This window comes from Salarias fasciatus, chromosome 13 (assembly GCF_902148845.1).
Source record: "Salarias fasciatus chromosome 13, fSalaFa1.1, whole genome shotgun sequence".
Lineage (NCBI taxonomy): Eukaryota > Metazoa > Chordata > Actinopteri > Blenniiformes > Blenniidae > Salarias > Salarias fasciatus.
Window position 1 is genome coordinate 2,724,116 of NC_043757.1, and position 15,614 is coordinate 2,739,729.

The 15,614-nt window shown below is 46.2% G+C and overlaps 1 protein-coding gene and 9 non-coding genes across 11 annotated transcripts in view; 5 read left to right on the top strand and 5 right to left on the bottom strand.

The window, feature by feature from the left end:
• Positions 1-1,094: 1,094 nt before the first annotated feature.
• On the bottom strand, positions 1,095-1,176 carry trnas-gcu (transfer RNA serine (anticodon GCU)). Its single transcript has one exon. It is a non-coding gene; the product is annotated as a tRNA-Ser (tRNA).
• Positions 1,177-1,431: 255 nt separating this feature from the next.
• trnas-gcu (transfer RNA serine (anticodon GCU)) lies at positions 1,432-1,513 on the top strand. The gene has a single exon. It is a non-coding gene; the product is annotated as a tRNA-Ser (tRNA).
• Positions 1,514-4,056: 2,543 nt separating this feature from the next.
• On the bottom strand, positions 4,057-4,138 carry trnas-gcu (transfer RNA serine (anticodon GCU)). Its single transcript has one exon. It is a non-coding gene; the product is annotated as a tRNA-Ser (tRNA).
• Positions 4,139-4,392: 254 nt separating this feature from the next.
• On the top strand, positions 4,393-4,474 carry trnas-gcu (transfer RNA serine (anticodon GCU)). Its single transcript has one exon. It is a non-coding gene; the product is annotated as a tRNA-Ser (tRNA).
• A 1,581-nt stretch (positions 4,475-6,055) lies between these two features.
• Positions 6,056-6,137, top strand: trnas-gcu (transfer RNA serine (anticodon GCU)). The gene has a single exon. It is a non-coding gene; the product is annotated as a tRNA-Ser (tRNA).
• Positions 6,138-7,088: 951 nt separating this feature from the next.
• Positions 7,089-7,170, bottom strand: trnas-gcu (transfer RNA serine (anticodon GCU)). Its single transcript has one exon. It is a non-coding gene; the product is annotated as a tRNA-Ser (tRNA).
• Positions 7,171-7,402: 232 nt separating this feature from the next.
• trnas-gcu (transfer RNA serine (anticodon GCU)) lies at positions 7,403-7,484 on the top strand. The gene has a single exon. It is a non-coding gene; the product is annotated as a tRNA-Ser (tRNA).
• Positions 7,485-7,860: 376 nt separating this feature from the next.
• On the bottom strand, positions 7,861-7,942 carry trnas-gcu (transfer RNA serine (anticodon GCU)). The gene has a single exon. It is a non-coding gene; the product is annotated as a tRNA-Ser (tRNA).
• Positions 7,943-8,208: 266 nt separating this feature from the next.
• trnas-gcu (transfer RNA serine (anticodon GCU)) lies at positions 8,209-8,290 on the top strand. Its single transcript has one exon. It is a non-coding gene; the product is annotated as a tRNA-Ser (tRNA).
• Positions 8,291-10,868: 2,578 nt separating this feature from the next.
• The window catches only part of slc30a6 (solute carrier family 30 member 6), a 40,627-nt gene continuing 35,881 nt past the window's right edge, over positions 10,869-15,614 (bottom strand). The window contains exons 11-15 of one of the 2 annotated variants that reach the window (XM_030106334.1): positions 15,437-15,556; positions 15,231-15,333; positions 14,742-14,789; positions 13,861-13,929; positions 10,869-12,873 (exon numbers count right to left, since the gene is read on the bottom strand). In XM_030106334.1, the coding sequence (XP_029962194.1) occupies positions 12,250-12,873; positions 13,861-13,929; positions 14,742-14,789; positions 15,231-15,333; positions 15,437-15,556 (964 nt within the window). In that variant the 3' untranslated portion in view covers positions 10,869-12,249. The remainder of the gene's footprint in view (positions 12,874-13,860; positions 13,930-14,741; positions 14,790-15,230; positions 15,334-15,436; positions 15,557-15,614) is intronic. The other variant, XM_030106333.1, reaches the window with a different exon arrangement.

Genomic DNA, 15,614 nt, shown 5'->3' on the forward strand with positions numbered 1-15,614 from the left:
GTCAGAGTTCACACAGGTTCTGCTCTTCTAACAAGTAACAAACTCGACGAGGATGGGATCCGAACCCATGCGTGCAGAGCACAATGAATTAGCAGTCCATCACCTTAACCGAGTACATTCACCAAGAGACACAGTAGGTGGCGCTGTGCGCCTAAGTTTTTGGTCGCCACCCCCCAAAGAAGAAGAAGAAGATGTCTGCAGTTCAGAGCAATGACGTATACAATACTAGACCGCTCACTGCCCCCTGAGAGACGGCAACTAGGAGCTGACTTCCGGTAGTGGCAAGAAGCGGATTCAGAGCGGGACGGCAGCACGGTTTGTGACTGTGTGTTTGGTGATTTACCAAGGTACAGTAAACTTCTGTGTTGGAATCAAGTGACAATGCTTGAAATACGTTGAGAACAGCAGGCCAGGAGACCCTAGACCAGCACTGGCCGGGTTTTTCAGTGACTGCAGCTGAGCAGATTCTCCTCAGGAGAGCACCTGACCTGGTGACGGGCGACAAGGCTGTTTTTGTCATCAGAAAGTATGTGTAAATGAACTAGAAATCTGTTTGAGAAGGCGAACAGCACGGCATGATCATATCTGACACTGAAAAGTGCATACGTTACTGCGTAGCACTTACCATATCTGTTATCTTAGATCTGTTATTTATTTATTTATTTACTTCACTCTGAAGAATCTGCCTGTGAGGTAGGACTTGAACCACAGCAGGACAGAACCTGAGATGCCGAGGTCAGAGAGTGTGGAGAGGAGGATTTGATGGTTCACAGAGTCAAAGGCAGCAGACAAGTCCAGCAGCAGTAGGACAGAGGACTGACCAGCAGAACTGGTCCTGAACCCAGAGGACACGTCTTCCTTGCAGAAGAAAGCTAACACGCAATAACAGAAACCAGGTGAACTGTATGAGCTACACACCAACCAGGATCTTGTTAGAATGAGGAGGTCACTTTCCAAAGATCTGATCAATCAGGAGGTGGAGCTTTTATACTCGCTGGTCTCTCATCTGGAAAATAGTTTACTCTGGATCAGGTTTGGCACTCAGGACTTATAGCTACCTTATTCAGCTCATGTTTTCACTGAGCAATAATGAACGACGAGGATGGGATTTGAACCCATGCGTGCAGAGCACAATGGATTAGCAGTCCATCACCTTAACCTCTCGGTCACCTCGTCCGTTGTCTGTTGTCCTGGATTCAGTCGAGTACGTCTGTACCAGAGAAGAATGGAGGTTTGAGAGAGGAGAGAAAGAAGCCTCCACCTTAAACTGGAAGCAGCATCTTCAAAAAGAGGAGGGTTCCTGAGACACTGCCTGTGTCCATCTTAACATACAGAGAAAGTCAACAAACATTGAAAGAAACCAGGTGAGTTGAACGACTGTTACACACCTCAGTGTCAGCAAAGATTCAGTCTCCAGGACAGGAAACAGCAGACGAGGTGACCGAGAGGTTAAGGTGATGGACTGCTAATCCATTGTGCTCTGCACGCGTGGGTTCGAATCCCATCCTCGTCGTTAATTATTGCTCACTGAAAACATGCACTGAATAAGTTAACTGCAGGTATCAATGGTCCAGAGTGGACAGGAGGATGAGTACAGACCAACTGATCAAGGACTTTGTCACATGGAGCAACTCCACCAAGACCAAGGAGATGGTGATGGATTTCAGAAGAACCAGGCCACACCCAGCAGACCCGCAGAACTTTTTTGAGTACCACTCAAAACCTTTGATAAAGCGGTCAATACGGTGTTTCAAATTAACTGGTTTCCTTGTTACCTGGTGACTGACTTCCTTTAGCACTTCCTGCTGCTGCTGCCAGTAGCTGCAGATGTTGAAATCAGACTCATTAAAGGTCTGAACATCTTTTTGTCTGGTTTTTCATATCTATCAGCAACAAGGGACGTAAGAGAAACCCAGTCGCCAGTTAATAGGAATCAGTTATTCCAAAACACCGGCTCCTCTCCAGTTTCACGACACTCCTCCTCCGCTAGTTAGCTGCTGCGTTCAGGTGACTGGAGTGTGCTGCGGAAAACTGAAACTCGGTCGTTCACACGAAAGCAGCGGTGACAGCTGGACTCAGGAGACACTAAGGAGACACGTGAAGGAAGCGTGGACAATTTGCACAAAGGAACGGCTCGCAGACAGCTGTGAACCGGCTCTCGTCGTTCACTTAAAAGAGCCGTTCAAACGAGCGACTCGTTCACTGAACGTCACAGCACTACAGGCTAGCACATGTGTTTCCTCCTGGTTCCATAGCTGTGGCGCACCAGCCTAATTTATCGGTATTTTTTTCAGCATGACAAATACAATGTGTGCCGTGACTGCGTGACCACACATCGCAATGCGTGACACTTCAGAGCCCTGCTGCTGCATCGTGTTGTCAGACATGAGAACATCCACGGTCCACATTTATAACAGCGCTCACAGATGTCTGCAGCTTTTTGCGTAGTTTAATGAGGCGAGCATAACCAGGGTATTTGATGTCAAATTGCGTACCTGCTACGCAAAATGCGTACAGGTTGGCAGGTCTGCACCCAGAGCCGGTGGCTATCAAAGAGGGCTGCGTGGAGGTGGAACACACCTACAAACACCTTGGACTGCTGCTGGATGATAAACTGGAGTGGACTGCCAAAACAGATCCTCTGTACAGGGAAGGACAGTGCTGCATGTACTTCCTTAGAAGGCTGGCATCCTTAAACATCTCCAAGGAGCTGCTACAGGTCCTCTACCAGTCTGTGGTAGCGAGTGCCCTCCTGTGTGCTGGGGAGGCACCCTCAAGAGGAAGAACGCCACATGCCTGGAAGAGCTGGTGAGGAAAGCAGGCTCTGTGGGTGGCACAGAGCTGGACAGCCTGAAATCTGAGCAGAGCGATGGATGCTCAACAAGCTCCTGCTTATCACAGACAATCCAGACTGCATTCTCTGTATGTTAAGATCGATACAGGCGGTGTCTCAGGAACCCTCCTCTGTTCAAAGATGCTTCCAGTTTGAGGTGGAGGCTTCTTTCTCGCCTCTCTGTGATGGACTGCTAATCCATTGTGCTCTGCATGCATGGGTTCGAATCCCATCCTCGTCGAGTTTGTTACTTGTTAGAAGAGCAGAACCTGTGTGAACTCTGACCTCCACCTGGTCTGACATGTCTTGTAGCTCCGCCTACTCTAACCCATCAATCACAGGAAGTGGAGCAAAGTCTGGTGTCGAACTGCAGAGGGATTTGGACCATTATAGATCTTCAATATTCAGGACATCTCCATTTCTGGGTGCATCTCATCCACCAATCAGGTTTTTAACTAACCTGATGACGTCCACCAAAGACTTTTAGGTAAAAATCGCCATTTTTGCAGCTTTGAGTATACTATTTAGATGAATAAAGTCATGACAGAATGACTCTTATTTGCATTTACATCTATAGCTAATATTTAGACTTAGGTTAACCCTAATCCGAACCACTGGACTCACGACATCATGAGGTGTTGTCAAAATTATAGAGATGTACCAGTTAATGTTTGAACCGCAGCTTTGCTGAAGCAGACGAGAGTTGGATATTCTATTCTACAAGAAATATTATGGAAAATGAGAAAATCTATTTAGCTTAGCTTAAAGAGCAACAACTAGTGTTTTCCTATTACCTTTAGCACAAGCAACCAGGAAAAAAAAAGTTATCGTCACAGAACCAGAGAAAAGAGTTAACTGGTTATGTAGTGGCATGAATATTAATTAATCTCATGATTTCAGATGTAGCCCTGGAGGAAATAAACAGACTTGGGCACAAGTCAAGGTCAAAAACCTCCATTAAAGTTCTCAATCACAAGGCTCAATAAAACCTCTTTCTCTCTGAAGCACTCGTTCTCATGATCTGCACACAAACCAGAGTCTTCTGAGAATGAGGAGGTCACTTTCCAAAGACCTGATTGGTCGGGAGGTGGAGCTTTTATACTCGCTGGAGCTTTTATACTCGCTGGTTTTCCATCTGGAACATGGTTTACTCTGGATCAGGTTCGGTACTCAGGACTTACAGTTACCTCATTCAGCTCATGCTTTCACTGAGCAAGAATAAACGACGAGGATGGGATTTGAACCCATGCGTGCAGAGCACAATGGATTAGCAGTCCATCACCTTAACCTCTCAGTCACCTCGTCCGTTGTCTGTTGTCCAGGATTCAGTCAAGTACGTCTGTACAGAGAAGAATGGAGGTTTGAGAGAGGAGAGAAAGAAGCCTCCACCTCAAATTGGAAGCAACATCTTCAAAAAGAGGAGGGTTCCTGAGACACTGCCTGTGTCCATCTTAACATACAGAGAAAGTCAACAAACATTGAAAGAAACCAGGTGAGTTGAACGACTGTTACACACCTCAGTGTCAGCAAAGATTCAGTCTCCAGGACAGGAAACAGCAGACGAGGTGACCGAGAGGTTAAGGTGATGGACTGCTAATCCATTGTGCTCTGCACGCGTGGGTTCGAATCCCATCCTCGTCGTTCATTATTGCTCAGTGAAAACATGAGCTGAATAAGTTAACTGCAGGTATCAATGGTCCAGAGTGGACAGGAGGATGAGTACAGACAACTGATCAAGGACTTTGTCACATGGAGCAACTCCAACCGCCTGCTTCTGAACTCCACCAAGACCAAGGAGATGGTGATGGATTTCAGAAGAACCAGGCCACACCCAGCAGACCCGCAGAACTTTTTTGAGTACCACTCAAAACCTTTGATAAAGCGGTCAATACGGTGTTTCAAATTAACTGGTGTCCTTGTTACCTGGTGACTGACTTCCTTTAGCACTTCCTGCTGCTGCTGCCAGTAGCTGCAGATGTTGAAATCAGACTCATTAAAGGTCTGAACATCTTTTTGTCTGGTTTTTCATATCTATCAGCAACAAGGGACGTAAGAGAAACCCAGTCGCCAGTTAATAGGAATCAGTTATTCCAAAACACCGGCTCCTCTCCAGTTTCACGACACTCCTCCTCCGCTAGTTAGCTGCTGCGCTCAGGTGACTGGAGTGTGCTGCGGAAAACTGAAACTCTGTCGTTCACACGAAAGCAGCGGTGACAGCTGGACTCAGGAGACACTCAGGAGACACGTGAAGGAAGCGTGGACTATTTGCACAAAGGAACGGCTCGCAGACAGCTGTGAACCGGCTCTCGTCGTTCACTTAAAAGAGCCGTTCAAACGAGCGACTCGTTCACTGAATGTCACAGCACTACAGGCTAGCACGTGTTTCCTCCCGGTTCCATAGCTGTGGCGCACCAGCCTAATTTATCGGTATTTTTTTCAGCATGACAAATACAATGTGTGCCGTGACTGCGTGACCACACATCGCAATGCGTGACACTTCAGAGCCCTGCTGCTGCATCGTGTTGTCAGACATGAGAACATCCACGGTCCACATTTATAACAGCGCTCACAGATGTCTGCAGCTTTTTGCGTAGTTTAATGAGGCGAGCATAACCAGGGTATTTTGATGTCAAATTGCGTACCTGCTACGCAAAATGCGTACAGGTTGGCAGGTCTGCACCCAGAGCCGGTGGCTATCAAAGAGGGCTGCGTGGAGGTGGAACACACCTACAAACACCTTGGACTGCTGCTGGATGATAAACTGGAGTGGACTGCCAAAACAGATCCTCTGTACAGGGAAGGACAGTGCTGCATGTACTTCCTTAGAAGGCTGGCATCCTTAAACATCTCCAAGGAGCTGCTACAGGTCCTCTACCAGTCTGTGGTAGCGAGTGCCCTCCTGTGTGCTGCGGAGGCACCCTCAAGAGGAAGAACGCCACATGCCTGGAAGAGCTGGTGAGGAAAGCAGGCTCTGTGGGTGGCACAGAGCTGGACAGCCTGAAATCTGTGGCAGAGCGATGGATGCTCAACAAGCTCCTGCTAATCACAGACAATCCAGACTGCATTCTCTGTATGTTAAGATCGATACAGGCGGTGTCTCAGGAACCCTCCTCTGTTCAAAGATGCTTCCAGTTTGAGGTGGAGGCTTCTTTCTCGCCTCTCTCAAACCTCCATTCTTCTCTGTACAGACGTGCTCGACTGAATCCAGGACAACAGACAGCAGACGAGGTGACCGAGAGGTTAAGGTGATGGACTGCTAATCCATTGTGCTCTGCACGCATGGGTTCGAATCCCATCCTCGTCGAGTTTGTTACTTGTTAGAAGAGCAGAACCTGTGTGAACTCTGACCTCCACCTGGTCTGACATGTCTTGTAGCTCCGCCTACTCTAACCCATCAATCACAGGAAGTGGAGCAAAGTCTGGTGTCGAACTGCAGAGGGTTTTGGACCATTATAGATCTTCAATATTCAGGACATCTCCATTTCTGGGTGCATCTCATCCACCAATCAGGTTTTTAACTAACCTGATGACGTCCACCAAAGACTTTTAGGTAAAAATCGCCATTTTTGCAGCTTTGAGTATACTATTTAGATGAATAAAGTCATGACAGAATGACTCTTATTTGCATTTACATCTATAGCTAATATTTAGACTTAGGTTAACCCTAATCCGAACCACTGGACTCACGACATCATGAGGTGTTGTCAAAATTATAGAGATGTACCAGTTAATGTTTGAACCGCAGCTTTGCTGAAGCAGACGAGAGTTGGATATTCTATTCTACAAGAAATATTATGGAAAATGAGAAAATCTATTTAGCTTAGCTTAAAGAGCAACAACTAGTGTTTTCCTATTACCTTTAGCACAAGCAACCAGGAAAAAAAAAGTTATCGTCACAGAACCAGAGAAAAGAGTTAACTGGTTATGTAGTGGCATGAATATTAATTAACCTCATGATTTCAGATGTAGCCCTGGAGGAAATAAACAGACTTGGGCACAAGTCAAGGTCAAAAACCTCCATTAAAGTTCTCAATAAAACCTCTTTCTCTCTGAAGCACTCGTTCTCATGATCTGCACACAAACCAGAGTCTTCTGAGAATGAGGAGGTCACGTTCCAAAGACCTGATTGGTCGGGAGGTGGAGCTTTTATACTCGCTGGTTTTCCATCTGGAACATGGTTTACTCTGGATCAGGTTCGGTACTCAGGACTGACAGTTACCTCATTCAGCTCATGCTTTCACTGAGCAAGAATAAACGACGAGGATGGGATTTGAACCCATGCGTGCAGAGCACAATGGATTAGCAGTCCATCACCTTAACCTCTCGGTCACCTCGTCTGCTGTCCGCGGTTCTGGATTCAGTCGAGCACGTCTGTACAGAGAAGAATGGAGGTTTGAGAGAGGAGAGAAAGAAGTCTCCACCTCAAACTGGAAGCCCCATCTTTGAACAGAGGAGGGTTCCTGAGACACTGCATGTATCCATCTTAAAATACACAGAAAGTCAACAAACACTGAGAGAAACCAGGTGAGTTGAACGACTGTTACACACCTCAGTGTCAGCAAAGCAACAGACGAGGTGACCGAGCGGTTAAGGTGATGGACTGCTAATCCATTGTGCTCTGCACGCATGGGTTCGAATCCCATCCTCGTCGAGTTTCTTACTTGTTAGAGTAAGAGCAAAGTCTGTACGAATTCTGACCTCCACCTGGTCTTACACTTCCTGTAACTCCGTCAAATCTCCTCCATCAATCAACAGTAGCTGCAGAAGTTACAGCTCTTCAATACTCAGGGCCGTCTCTAGTTGTATGTCATCTACCAATCTGGGTTTTCTAACTACCCTGATGAACTCCACCAACCCTCTCGCTCTGACTCCTGTGAGGGATAAAAGTCTTCAGGATTCACTGTTTTAAGTCTATTAGATGAACATTTCGAAAGCTTCGTCGCTTCTCACGCTGCAGCTGTGTACTGAGAATCGCTGATACCTGCAGTTTCCTTCTTCAGCTCATGCTGTCACTGAGCAATAGAAGTCGACGAGGATGGGATTCGAACCCATGCGTGCAGAGCACAATGGATTAGCAGTCCATCACCTTAACCTCTCGGTCACCTCGTCTGCTGTCATGTAAGATAATTGTACACAGTTGTTTCCATGCTGGAAATGCGACAAACCCCCTGTGACCCAGACCCCCTGACCACATCCCGACACATATGTGGACACTGGATTCGACTGAGGACATCTCATCTAGAGACGAGTTTAGATTCGAGAGAATGAAGAAAGAAGCCTCCACCTCAAACTGGAACCACCATGTCTGAACAGAGGAGGGTTCCTGAAACCAGGTGAGTTGAGCAAAGATTCAGTCTCCGGGACCGCAGACAACGGACGAGGTGACCGAGCGGTTAAGGTGATGGACTGCTAATCCATTGTGCTCTGCACGCATGGGTTCGAATCCCATCCTCGTCGAGTTTATTGCTTATTAAAAGAATAAGACAAATCTCTATAAACTCTGACCTCCACCTGGTCTTACGCATCCTGCAGCTCCGCCTACTCTCACCCATCAATCCACAGGAAGTGTCGCTGCAGGAACCATTCAGGCTCTTCAATATTCAGGACCGCATCTCCTCCACCAACCAGCTCTTTGACTACGTTGACGACCTCCACCAGGTCAAAGGAAGCAGACAGCTCAGAGGTTTTAGCTCCGAGTCTTTTACGGGAGACGTGTCCTCTGGGTTCAGGAGGTCCTCGATGGGCTCCGTCCAGCTCCTGTTTCTTCTATGTTTGAGTAAAATACATACAAATATTGTTTTAAGTTAAACTTAAGTTAGGTTGATGATCATCTGAAAAGCTTGTTGGGTCCTTCTTGAGAAGTTTGTTATTTTGAGGATGTTTGATTCCTCCAGTTTCTTCTTCAGCTCATCCTCTCACAAAGTAATAAAGTCACAAGGGTGGGATTCAAACCCACGCAACAAGAGCACAATGGATTAGCAGTCAAGCCCCTTAACCTCTCAGCCACCTAATCTGTTGTCCAACAATAGAAGTGATTAATCAGTGTGACGGACGTACAGGGCTAACCCTAACCCGACATATACACGAATATTGGATTCAACTGAGGTCGGCTCGTCCTGAGACACTGCCTGTGGCCCGCTGAAAATGCAGAGAAAAGTCGTTCTGTTCTCATATGCAACATAGGAAGACTTCACTTTTTCTACGCTATTTAAATATGCAAGTTCAACTGTATTTAAAAGGAAGAACGAGTTTTTGAAAAGTTCACCTTTCGGTAATTTAGAGCTCTGTCCCAGTCGCTCATTCATAGTCCTGTTATTGTGTGTTTTTAACCGGAATCTTTTCAGTGCAAGGTTTAATCATCTTGGCAGAACACCCAAAAAAACAGAATAAAAAAGCGCAACTGTGTAGCTTTAAAGAACTGCAAATACTAATAATTATAAAAACGTCAATTGTGCTTGAATCCCGTCTTCTGCTCTTTGGTAGACACCTAGCGCCTCCAGCTTGGCTGCAGCTGATGCTGGTTTCTGGGTTTTCACTGTGGAACGGACAGCAGGTCCAGGGGCTCAGACTCCTGGGGGTCCGGGGACCCCAGTTTAAGAACTGCTGCTGTAAACATGCTGTTATTGTGCAAACCTATTCTTTCTGGTTGTGCTGTCCTGAAAAAATAAAAAGCTAATTGAAATAACAATGAATAATTTCTCAGTGTCTATTCGCCATTTGTGAAGTTTTGTGCTTTTGCTCGCATCCTGTGCATCTCCAGGATGCACTCCTTCAGTTTTAGGTGACCATATGTTCATATTCAGTATTCAGTACATAGAGACATTCACTCACGACATGCGACTCCAAATCGCTGTTGACGTTCATAAGCAGCGAACGGACACTTACCAAAGCTGTTCTCAGACATCATCCAACAGTTTTCCATTTTCAGTTGGAAAAATTAATCCACTCTTAACATCAGTCCTTCTTCTTCATTAATTTCACTCATGAACATTCCCCATCAAGTCGCTGGTGTTTTTTCTAAAGTTAGAAAAGTCCCACAGTCCCGATGTTTTTCCCGTGCATAGTAACAGATTGACCCGTCTCTTCTTATTCTGATTGGCTGTTGCCAAATTACCAAGGCTTGGTTTTATTGTTTCGACAGCATCAGCTCAGTGACTCGAACATGATTCCATTGGAAAGAATACAGGTACTCCTTGGAAACTTAGAATATCGTGTAAAAGTTGTTTTACTTCGGCAATTCAACATAAAAGCTTTAAGTTACACATTTTATAGACTCATTTCAAGCAAAGTGAGATCTCTAAAGCATTTATTTGTTGCAAGTTAGTTATAATTAAAATCCTTTTTCAATGATTTCAAGAAATATTCTAATTTCCTGAGTTTTTGAATTTGAGGTTTTCTGAAGCTGCAACTCCTGATGAGCAAAATCAAAACAAAACTTTGAAATATGTTAACTCAAATACGATTTGTCGATGTCATACAAACATTTCACTTTTAAAGCTGGATTACAGAAATGGATGCACTTTTTTGGAGTATTCTAATTTTCCGAGAAGTACCTGTAAACTGTACCACAATGTTCTCTCTGTGTCTCCCAACTGACAGAAATCCGTCCAGGGATGGAGAACTTAAGTCCACAGTGGACGAGCACCTCACCTGTTGTCTGGCAGCAGCAGTGATCAATATGAGGAAGTAAATCTTGCTGCCAGATACACTGATGATCCTCCACTGAGGGAGGCAGACGGCGAGACGCCGTCTTTCCTCCAGTCACTGGAGGATACATGTCTTCCTGGTTATGTTGTTCTTTTTCTGCTCCTTCCTACTGAAAACGAAACTAAACGAGTGTATTTTGGCCTGTTCGGCCTCACCTGCCTCCTCTGACTCCTCTCTGTCTAACAGGAAGTGACGACACCGCGGGTCCGAGGAAAAGGTTTCTAACAGCCGAGAGGTCCGGAGGCCCACCTGAAGGCATCGGCGATCAACTCACCCTGAAAAGAAATTCAACAGGAAGTCACAAACTCACACCGACGAGCAGGAAACGTCTCGTTCAGGAGCGGATTTTTAATAACCGAGACAGTTTGAATCAAGACGCCTGGAATCAGACCGAAGGCCTCATCAACCCTTCACCTGAAGCGCTTCCAAACGTCAGGAAGCTTCAGCCTGTCTCCTGACCCTCTGCCTGACGCCAGGCTGTAAAATAAAGCATAAAAACAGAAACGACTTCCACTTCCAGCAGCGTAAAAAAATCCCAAAATGCTTCACTGATTCCACAGAGGTGACGTCTGCAGAGCTGCAACATGAAGAAACCACCAGATTCAACTCAGATTACAGGATTACAGGCACATTTCACAGAGAAATCAACTGGATAAAGTAAGAAAACGGTCATCAAAATGTACCACACGAACTAAAACATTCACTCAATTCATCCTGTTGAGCTTTAAAGTCAGGAAAATAAAAATACAGCATCCCCAAATGTTTAACTATTGGAAGATTTCCTTTCAAACTCAAGGCCTCAATTATCACAACTATCCCAAATATTTCAAGTCTATATGAGTGAAATACAAAAGCTGAATTGTCATCTTTTCGAGATGCCACAAGGATGAAAACAATCAAAAACAGGAAATATCTGTTGGAATATTTCCACGTCAAGGTTTTGGTAAGAGAAAGATGTAACCGTTGAAGCTGTGAATGTGTCTGCAGGTTGGAATGTTTCCAGTTTCATGTGTTGTTGAAGAATCGGTTTAGTGTTTCTGTGTTTTAACTCTCAAATGACCCAAAAAATATGAAAAAAAAAAAAAAAAAAAAAAAGCAATCAGATTAATTTCAAGCTTTTCTTCATCAGTTGGTCCAAACCTGTCCAACTGCTCCAAGTCAAATACATTCAATAAAACTAATGGAATCAAGATTAAAAAATAAAGGGCCCACAGCTGAACCCTGAGGAGCTCCACTGGTAATTATGAATCCTGTTTCATGGGGGGCTTCATCCGCTGATGATGACTGGTCTTTTGGTTGTTTATCAGCCTTAACGCTGACCTTACTGAATGGTGGAGATGTTTTTCAGGGTCACCAGCCGGGCGTTGCAGCTCTGTTACACATTTGTTGCTAATTAGCTGTCTGACGAACACTCGCTGCGCAAAAGTCTCAAACTTCTCAGAACGGTTTCCTAAAACAATTACAAAAAAAAAAAGACAGAACGAAACGAAAGAAACAAAACAAAAAGACAAACGTGACTTGAGTCACTTTTGGTCCCGTTAGCTAAATAAATATCAGTCTCTGCTCTGAAGCCAGCGGAGACTCGAAGGATCGAACACCGAAAACTGAAGTCAGGAGGAAACATCTTTAGTCTGAAACGACCACGACAGAAATCCCGAGAAACGAAGCGACTGGAGGAACAGGAGAGCCGGAGAACCGGAGCGGGTTCATCAGGGTCGGTACTGTCGGTACTGTGACTGTGCAGAAAGAGGGTTGCTGGTTCCAAATCGCAGCGGGGCTGTCGGTCCTCCCAGGGCAGTCCTGTAGCTCTGAGAGGGGGCCAGTCCGAACCCGGCCCCGGAGCCCAGACCCGGCACGCCCAGTCCCAGTCCGCCGCCGGGCCGGGCCAGCCCCTGACCCAGCACCCCGGCATAGGGCGGCGCTCCGTAGGAGAGTCCCAGGCCTCCGTAGGGCCGCTGGGCGTGGTGGGCGTGGTGCCCCGGCGCCGGCAGCACCACCGGCTGCACGTTCCGCCCCGGGGTGTCGAAGGCGAACTCCGGAGGAGGGCTGCTGAGCTTGGAGGGCGTGGAGGTCAGCGGGTCCAGCAGCAGAGGAGGCAGCGAGGAGGAGGACAGGGCGTAGCCTTCGGCCACGCCCACAGGGGGCGCGGCGGAGGACGAGGGCGAGGAGGAGGAGGAGGAGGACAGGGCGCCGGTCAGCAGGGGGCGGGTCCAGTCGTCCTTGAAGATCTGGACGGTCAGCGTGGAGACGAGCGGCAGCAGCCGGTTGGTGACGTGAGCCAGGACCAGCTGCTCGTTAGCATCGCGGCGGATTCGGACGTGGGCGGAGCCAGCCTGCAGGAGGTGGGCGGAGCCAGAGCACAGATACCAACACAGTTTAGTATTTCCATTCCGCGATTCCACAGAACTCCAAAACACAAACGGCGAAGGAGAAAAACCAAATCCACAAACGCTCTGAAGTCTGATCAGTCAAGGGCCGAGACCGAGAACAGCAGGAAAAACACTCAGCACTGAAACGCCACTTCGGAGCCGCTCACCCGGAACGCGGGTTAATGCCGGGGGTGAACATTCCCATCGACTTATTGATCCTGATTAAATGTCTGAGCCGAACACGCGTGGTGGCGTTCAGAGCGTCGCTCATCACAGCAGCGGCACTACAGTTTACAAAAAGGACAGTTTCTTAACAATTATTACACATTCGGTCTGAATTGTCTCAAAAAGAGCATCTGGAGAGGCGTCGCTAATCGTTCCCACGTCGAGAACCTTGTTGTCACAAAATACTGGGAAAATACTGAATTCAGCCTTAAAATTGTAAATGTGCCTAAAAAAGGACCAAAAGCAGAAAGTCTCTTCATTTTGTCCTAGTTTCCTAAATTTACAGTCCTCACGGGAACAGGCTGCACACACACACACACACACACACACACACACACACACACACACACACACACACACACACACACACACACACACACACACAGTTGCCCCGTGGGGCAGGAGTGCATCAGAGGGTCAAATGGGTTTGGACAGCTGCTCCGTTAGCAGTTGGCCAACAACCGACAGTTGTGTAACCGCGGCAACAATCACACAGACGACAACAGCAGGAGCAGCATCAATAACATAAAAACAAACAAGAGGGGGGAGAGGCGCGGGGGGGGGGGGGGTGTAGGCTGCGCCCCCTGGAGGTCAAACTTACAACTGCAGCCACTGAGAGAAAACAAACACACATGGAAACAAACACACACTCAATAACAGCAAAAGGGAGGTGATTTTTTTTTTCTTCCCCCTTTTAACATTTTCTTATATAAACTCGTAACGTACCAGAGAACCGAAGCCGATGGTCCAGAAATGTTCGTTTCGAACCTCGAGGACTCCGTCTAACGTGGACACCTGAGGGGAAACGCACACATCTGCTCACATCTGATTCACATTTCACTGATTCAGTTCAGGTTATTTCAGAACCGCTCAGAATATCTGACAATTATTGTTTTATTGTAATTTTAAAAATATATCGTCAGTAATTTCCCCTATTTTCATCTTTAAAAGTTCTAATTTGGTATTTTTGGAATATTCATGTTGCTTGTTTTATTTAATAATTTAAGTCTGGGATCGTCCACTTGAAACTAAATACTTCCAAGTTTAACCCAGGTCGTAGAAAAAGTCCCTGCTTCACTGTTTCACAATATTTCTCTGTGAGAATTCATGTCAGATTAGTTTGTTCCAGAACAATTCATGTACCTTTTTTTTTCCTCAGTATAACTCACCAAATCTTTTGACATTTCTTTCTGTTAATTTAGTTTTTATCCAAGACAATATGCCATTATAGTCAGCTTTTTCAGTCCTCCATGGATATACATGCTTACTGACACCGATGATGTGGAGCTTTCTTGCTAATTTAAATTCTTTAATAATGACTTTCTCTAAAATTAGGACTTTTGTGTAATTTTATAATTTATTTGTTATTTTTAAATATTTTTCAATAATTTTATCAAACATATTCATGCTTGTAATTAATTTTTGGGTAATTTTGGAATTTCATTTTTCCTCAAATACATTTTCAGTTCTTTTAATTTTCAGGCCAAACTGAATAATAATGAATTAGTTTCAGGGGGACGGAGAAGCAGGAGGAGGAGGAGGAAGAGGAGGAGGAGGAAGAGAAGGAGGAGGAGGAGGAGGAAGAGGAGGACGACGGATGATCTCACCTCTCTGAGCAGTTTGTCCAGCTGTCCGATAATGTGAGACGGCGTGGTCTGAGGACGAGAGGCGAGACACGCTTCAGAAACACACACCAGGACCACGGTGTGTGTGTGTGTGTGTGTGTGTGTGTGTGTTCTTGTATTTCTATCCTTGTCGGGGCCAAATGTCCCCACAAGGATAGCAAAACGTGGAACGACGTGCCTTGTGGGGACCTTTTTCCGGTCCTAAGTAGGAGAAACAGTGTTTCTTGACCATGTTGTTGTTACTGAAAAAAGTAAAAGTGCAAAAACATTTCTTTAGGGTTAGGCTTTGTTTTAGTGTGGGTTAGGGTTAGGGTAAGGGTCAGGGTTAGGGGCTAGACATGAATGGGAGTCAATGGACGGTCCCCACAAGGATAGAAATACAAGACTGAGCGTGTGTGTGTGTGTGTGTGTGTGTGTGGTGTGTGTGTGTGTGTGTGTGTGTGTGTGTGTGTGTGTGTGTGTGTCCCTCACCTGCAGCAGAACTTTCCCACTGTACACACTCATGGGGTACATGGTGCCGAACGTCATGAGAGCAATGGCGACGGCGGACGCCGTGTCCACCGCGTTGTAGTTACTGAGGAGACATTCATCAGCGAAAGAAGAACGTTTTTACTGAAGTCTTGTAAACGGAGCCACAAGACACAGCGAGAGGTTTCATGCTGTCACTGGAAACTGACTTGATCTCGATGAGCATGTACGTGATGCAGAGCGACAGCGCGCCGGCCATGTTGATCAGGACGAAGGGGTTCATGCGGGGCAGCAGGACGCTGCTCAGACCCGGAACGATGCCGCACAAACTGAAAAACACACAAACAAGTAAAGCAGAGGCAGAATTAGAAGAGACGAACTTTAACA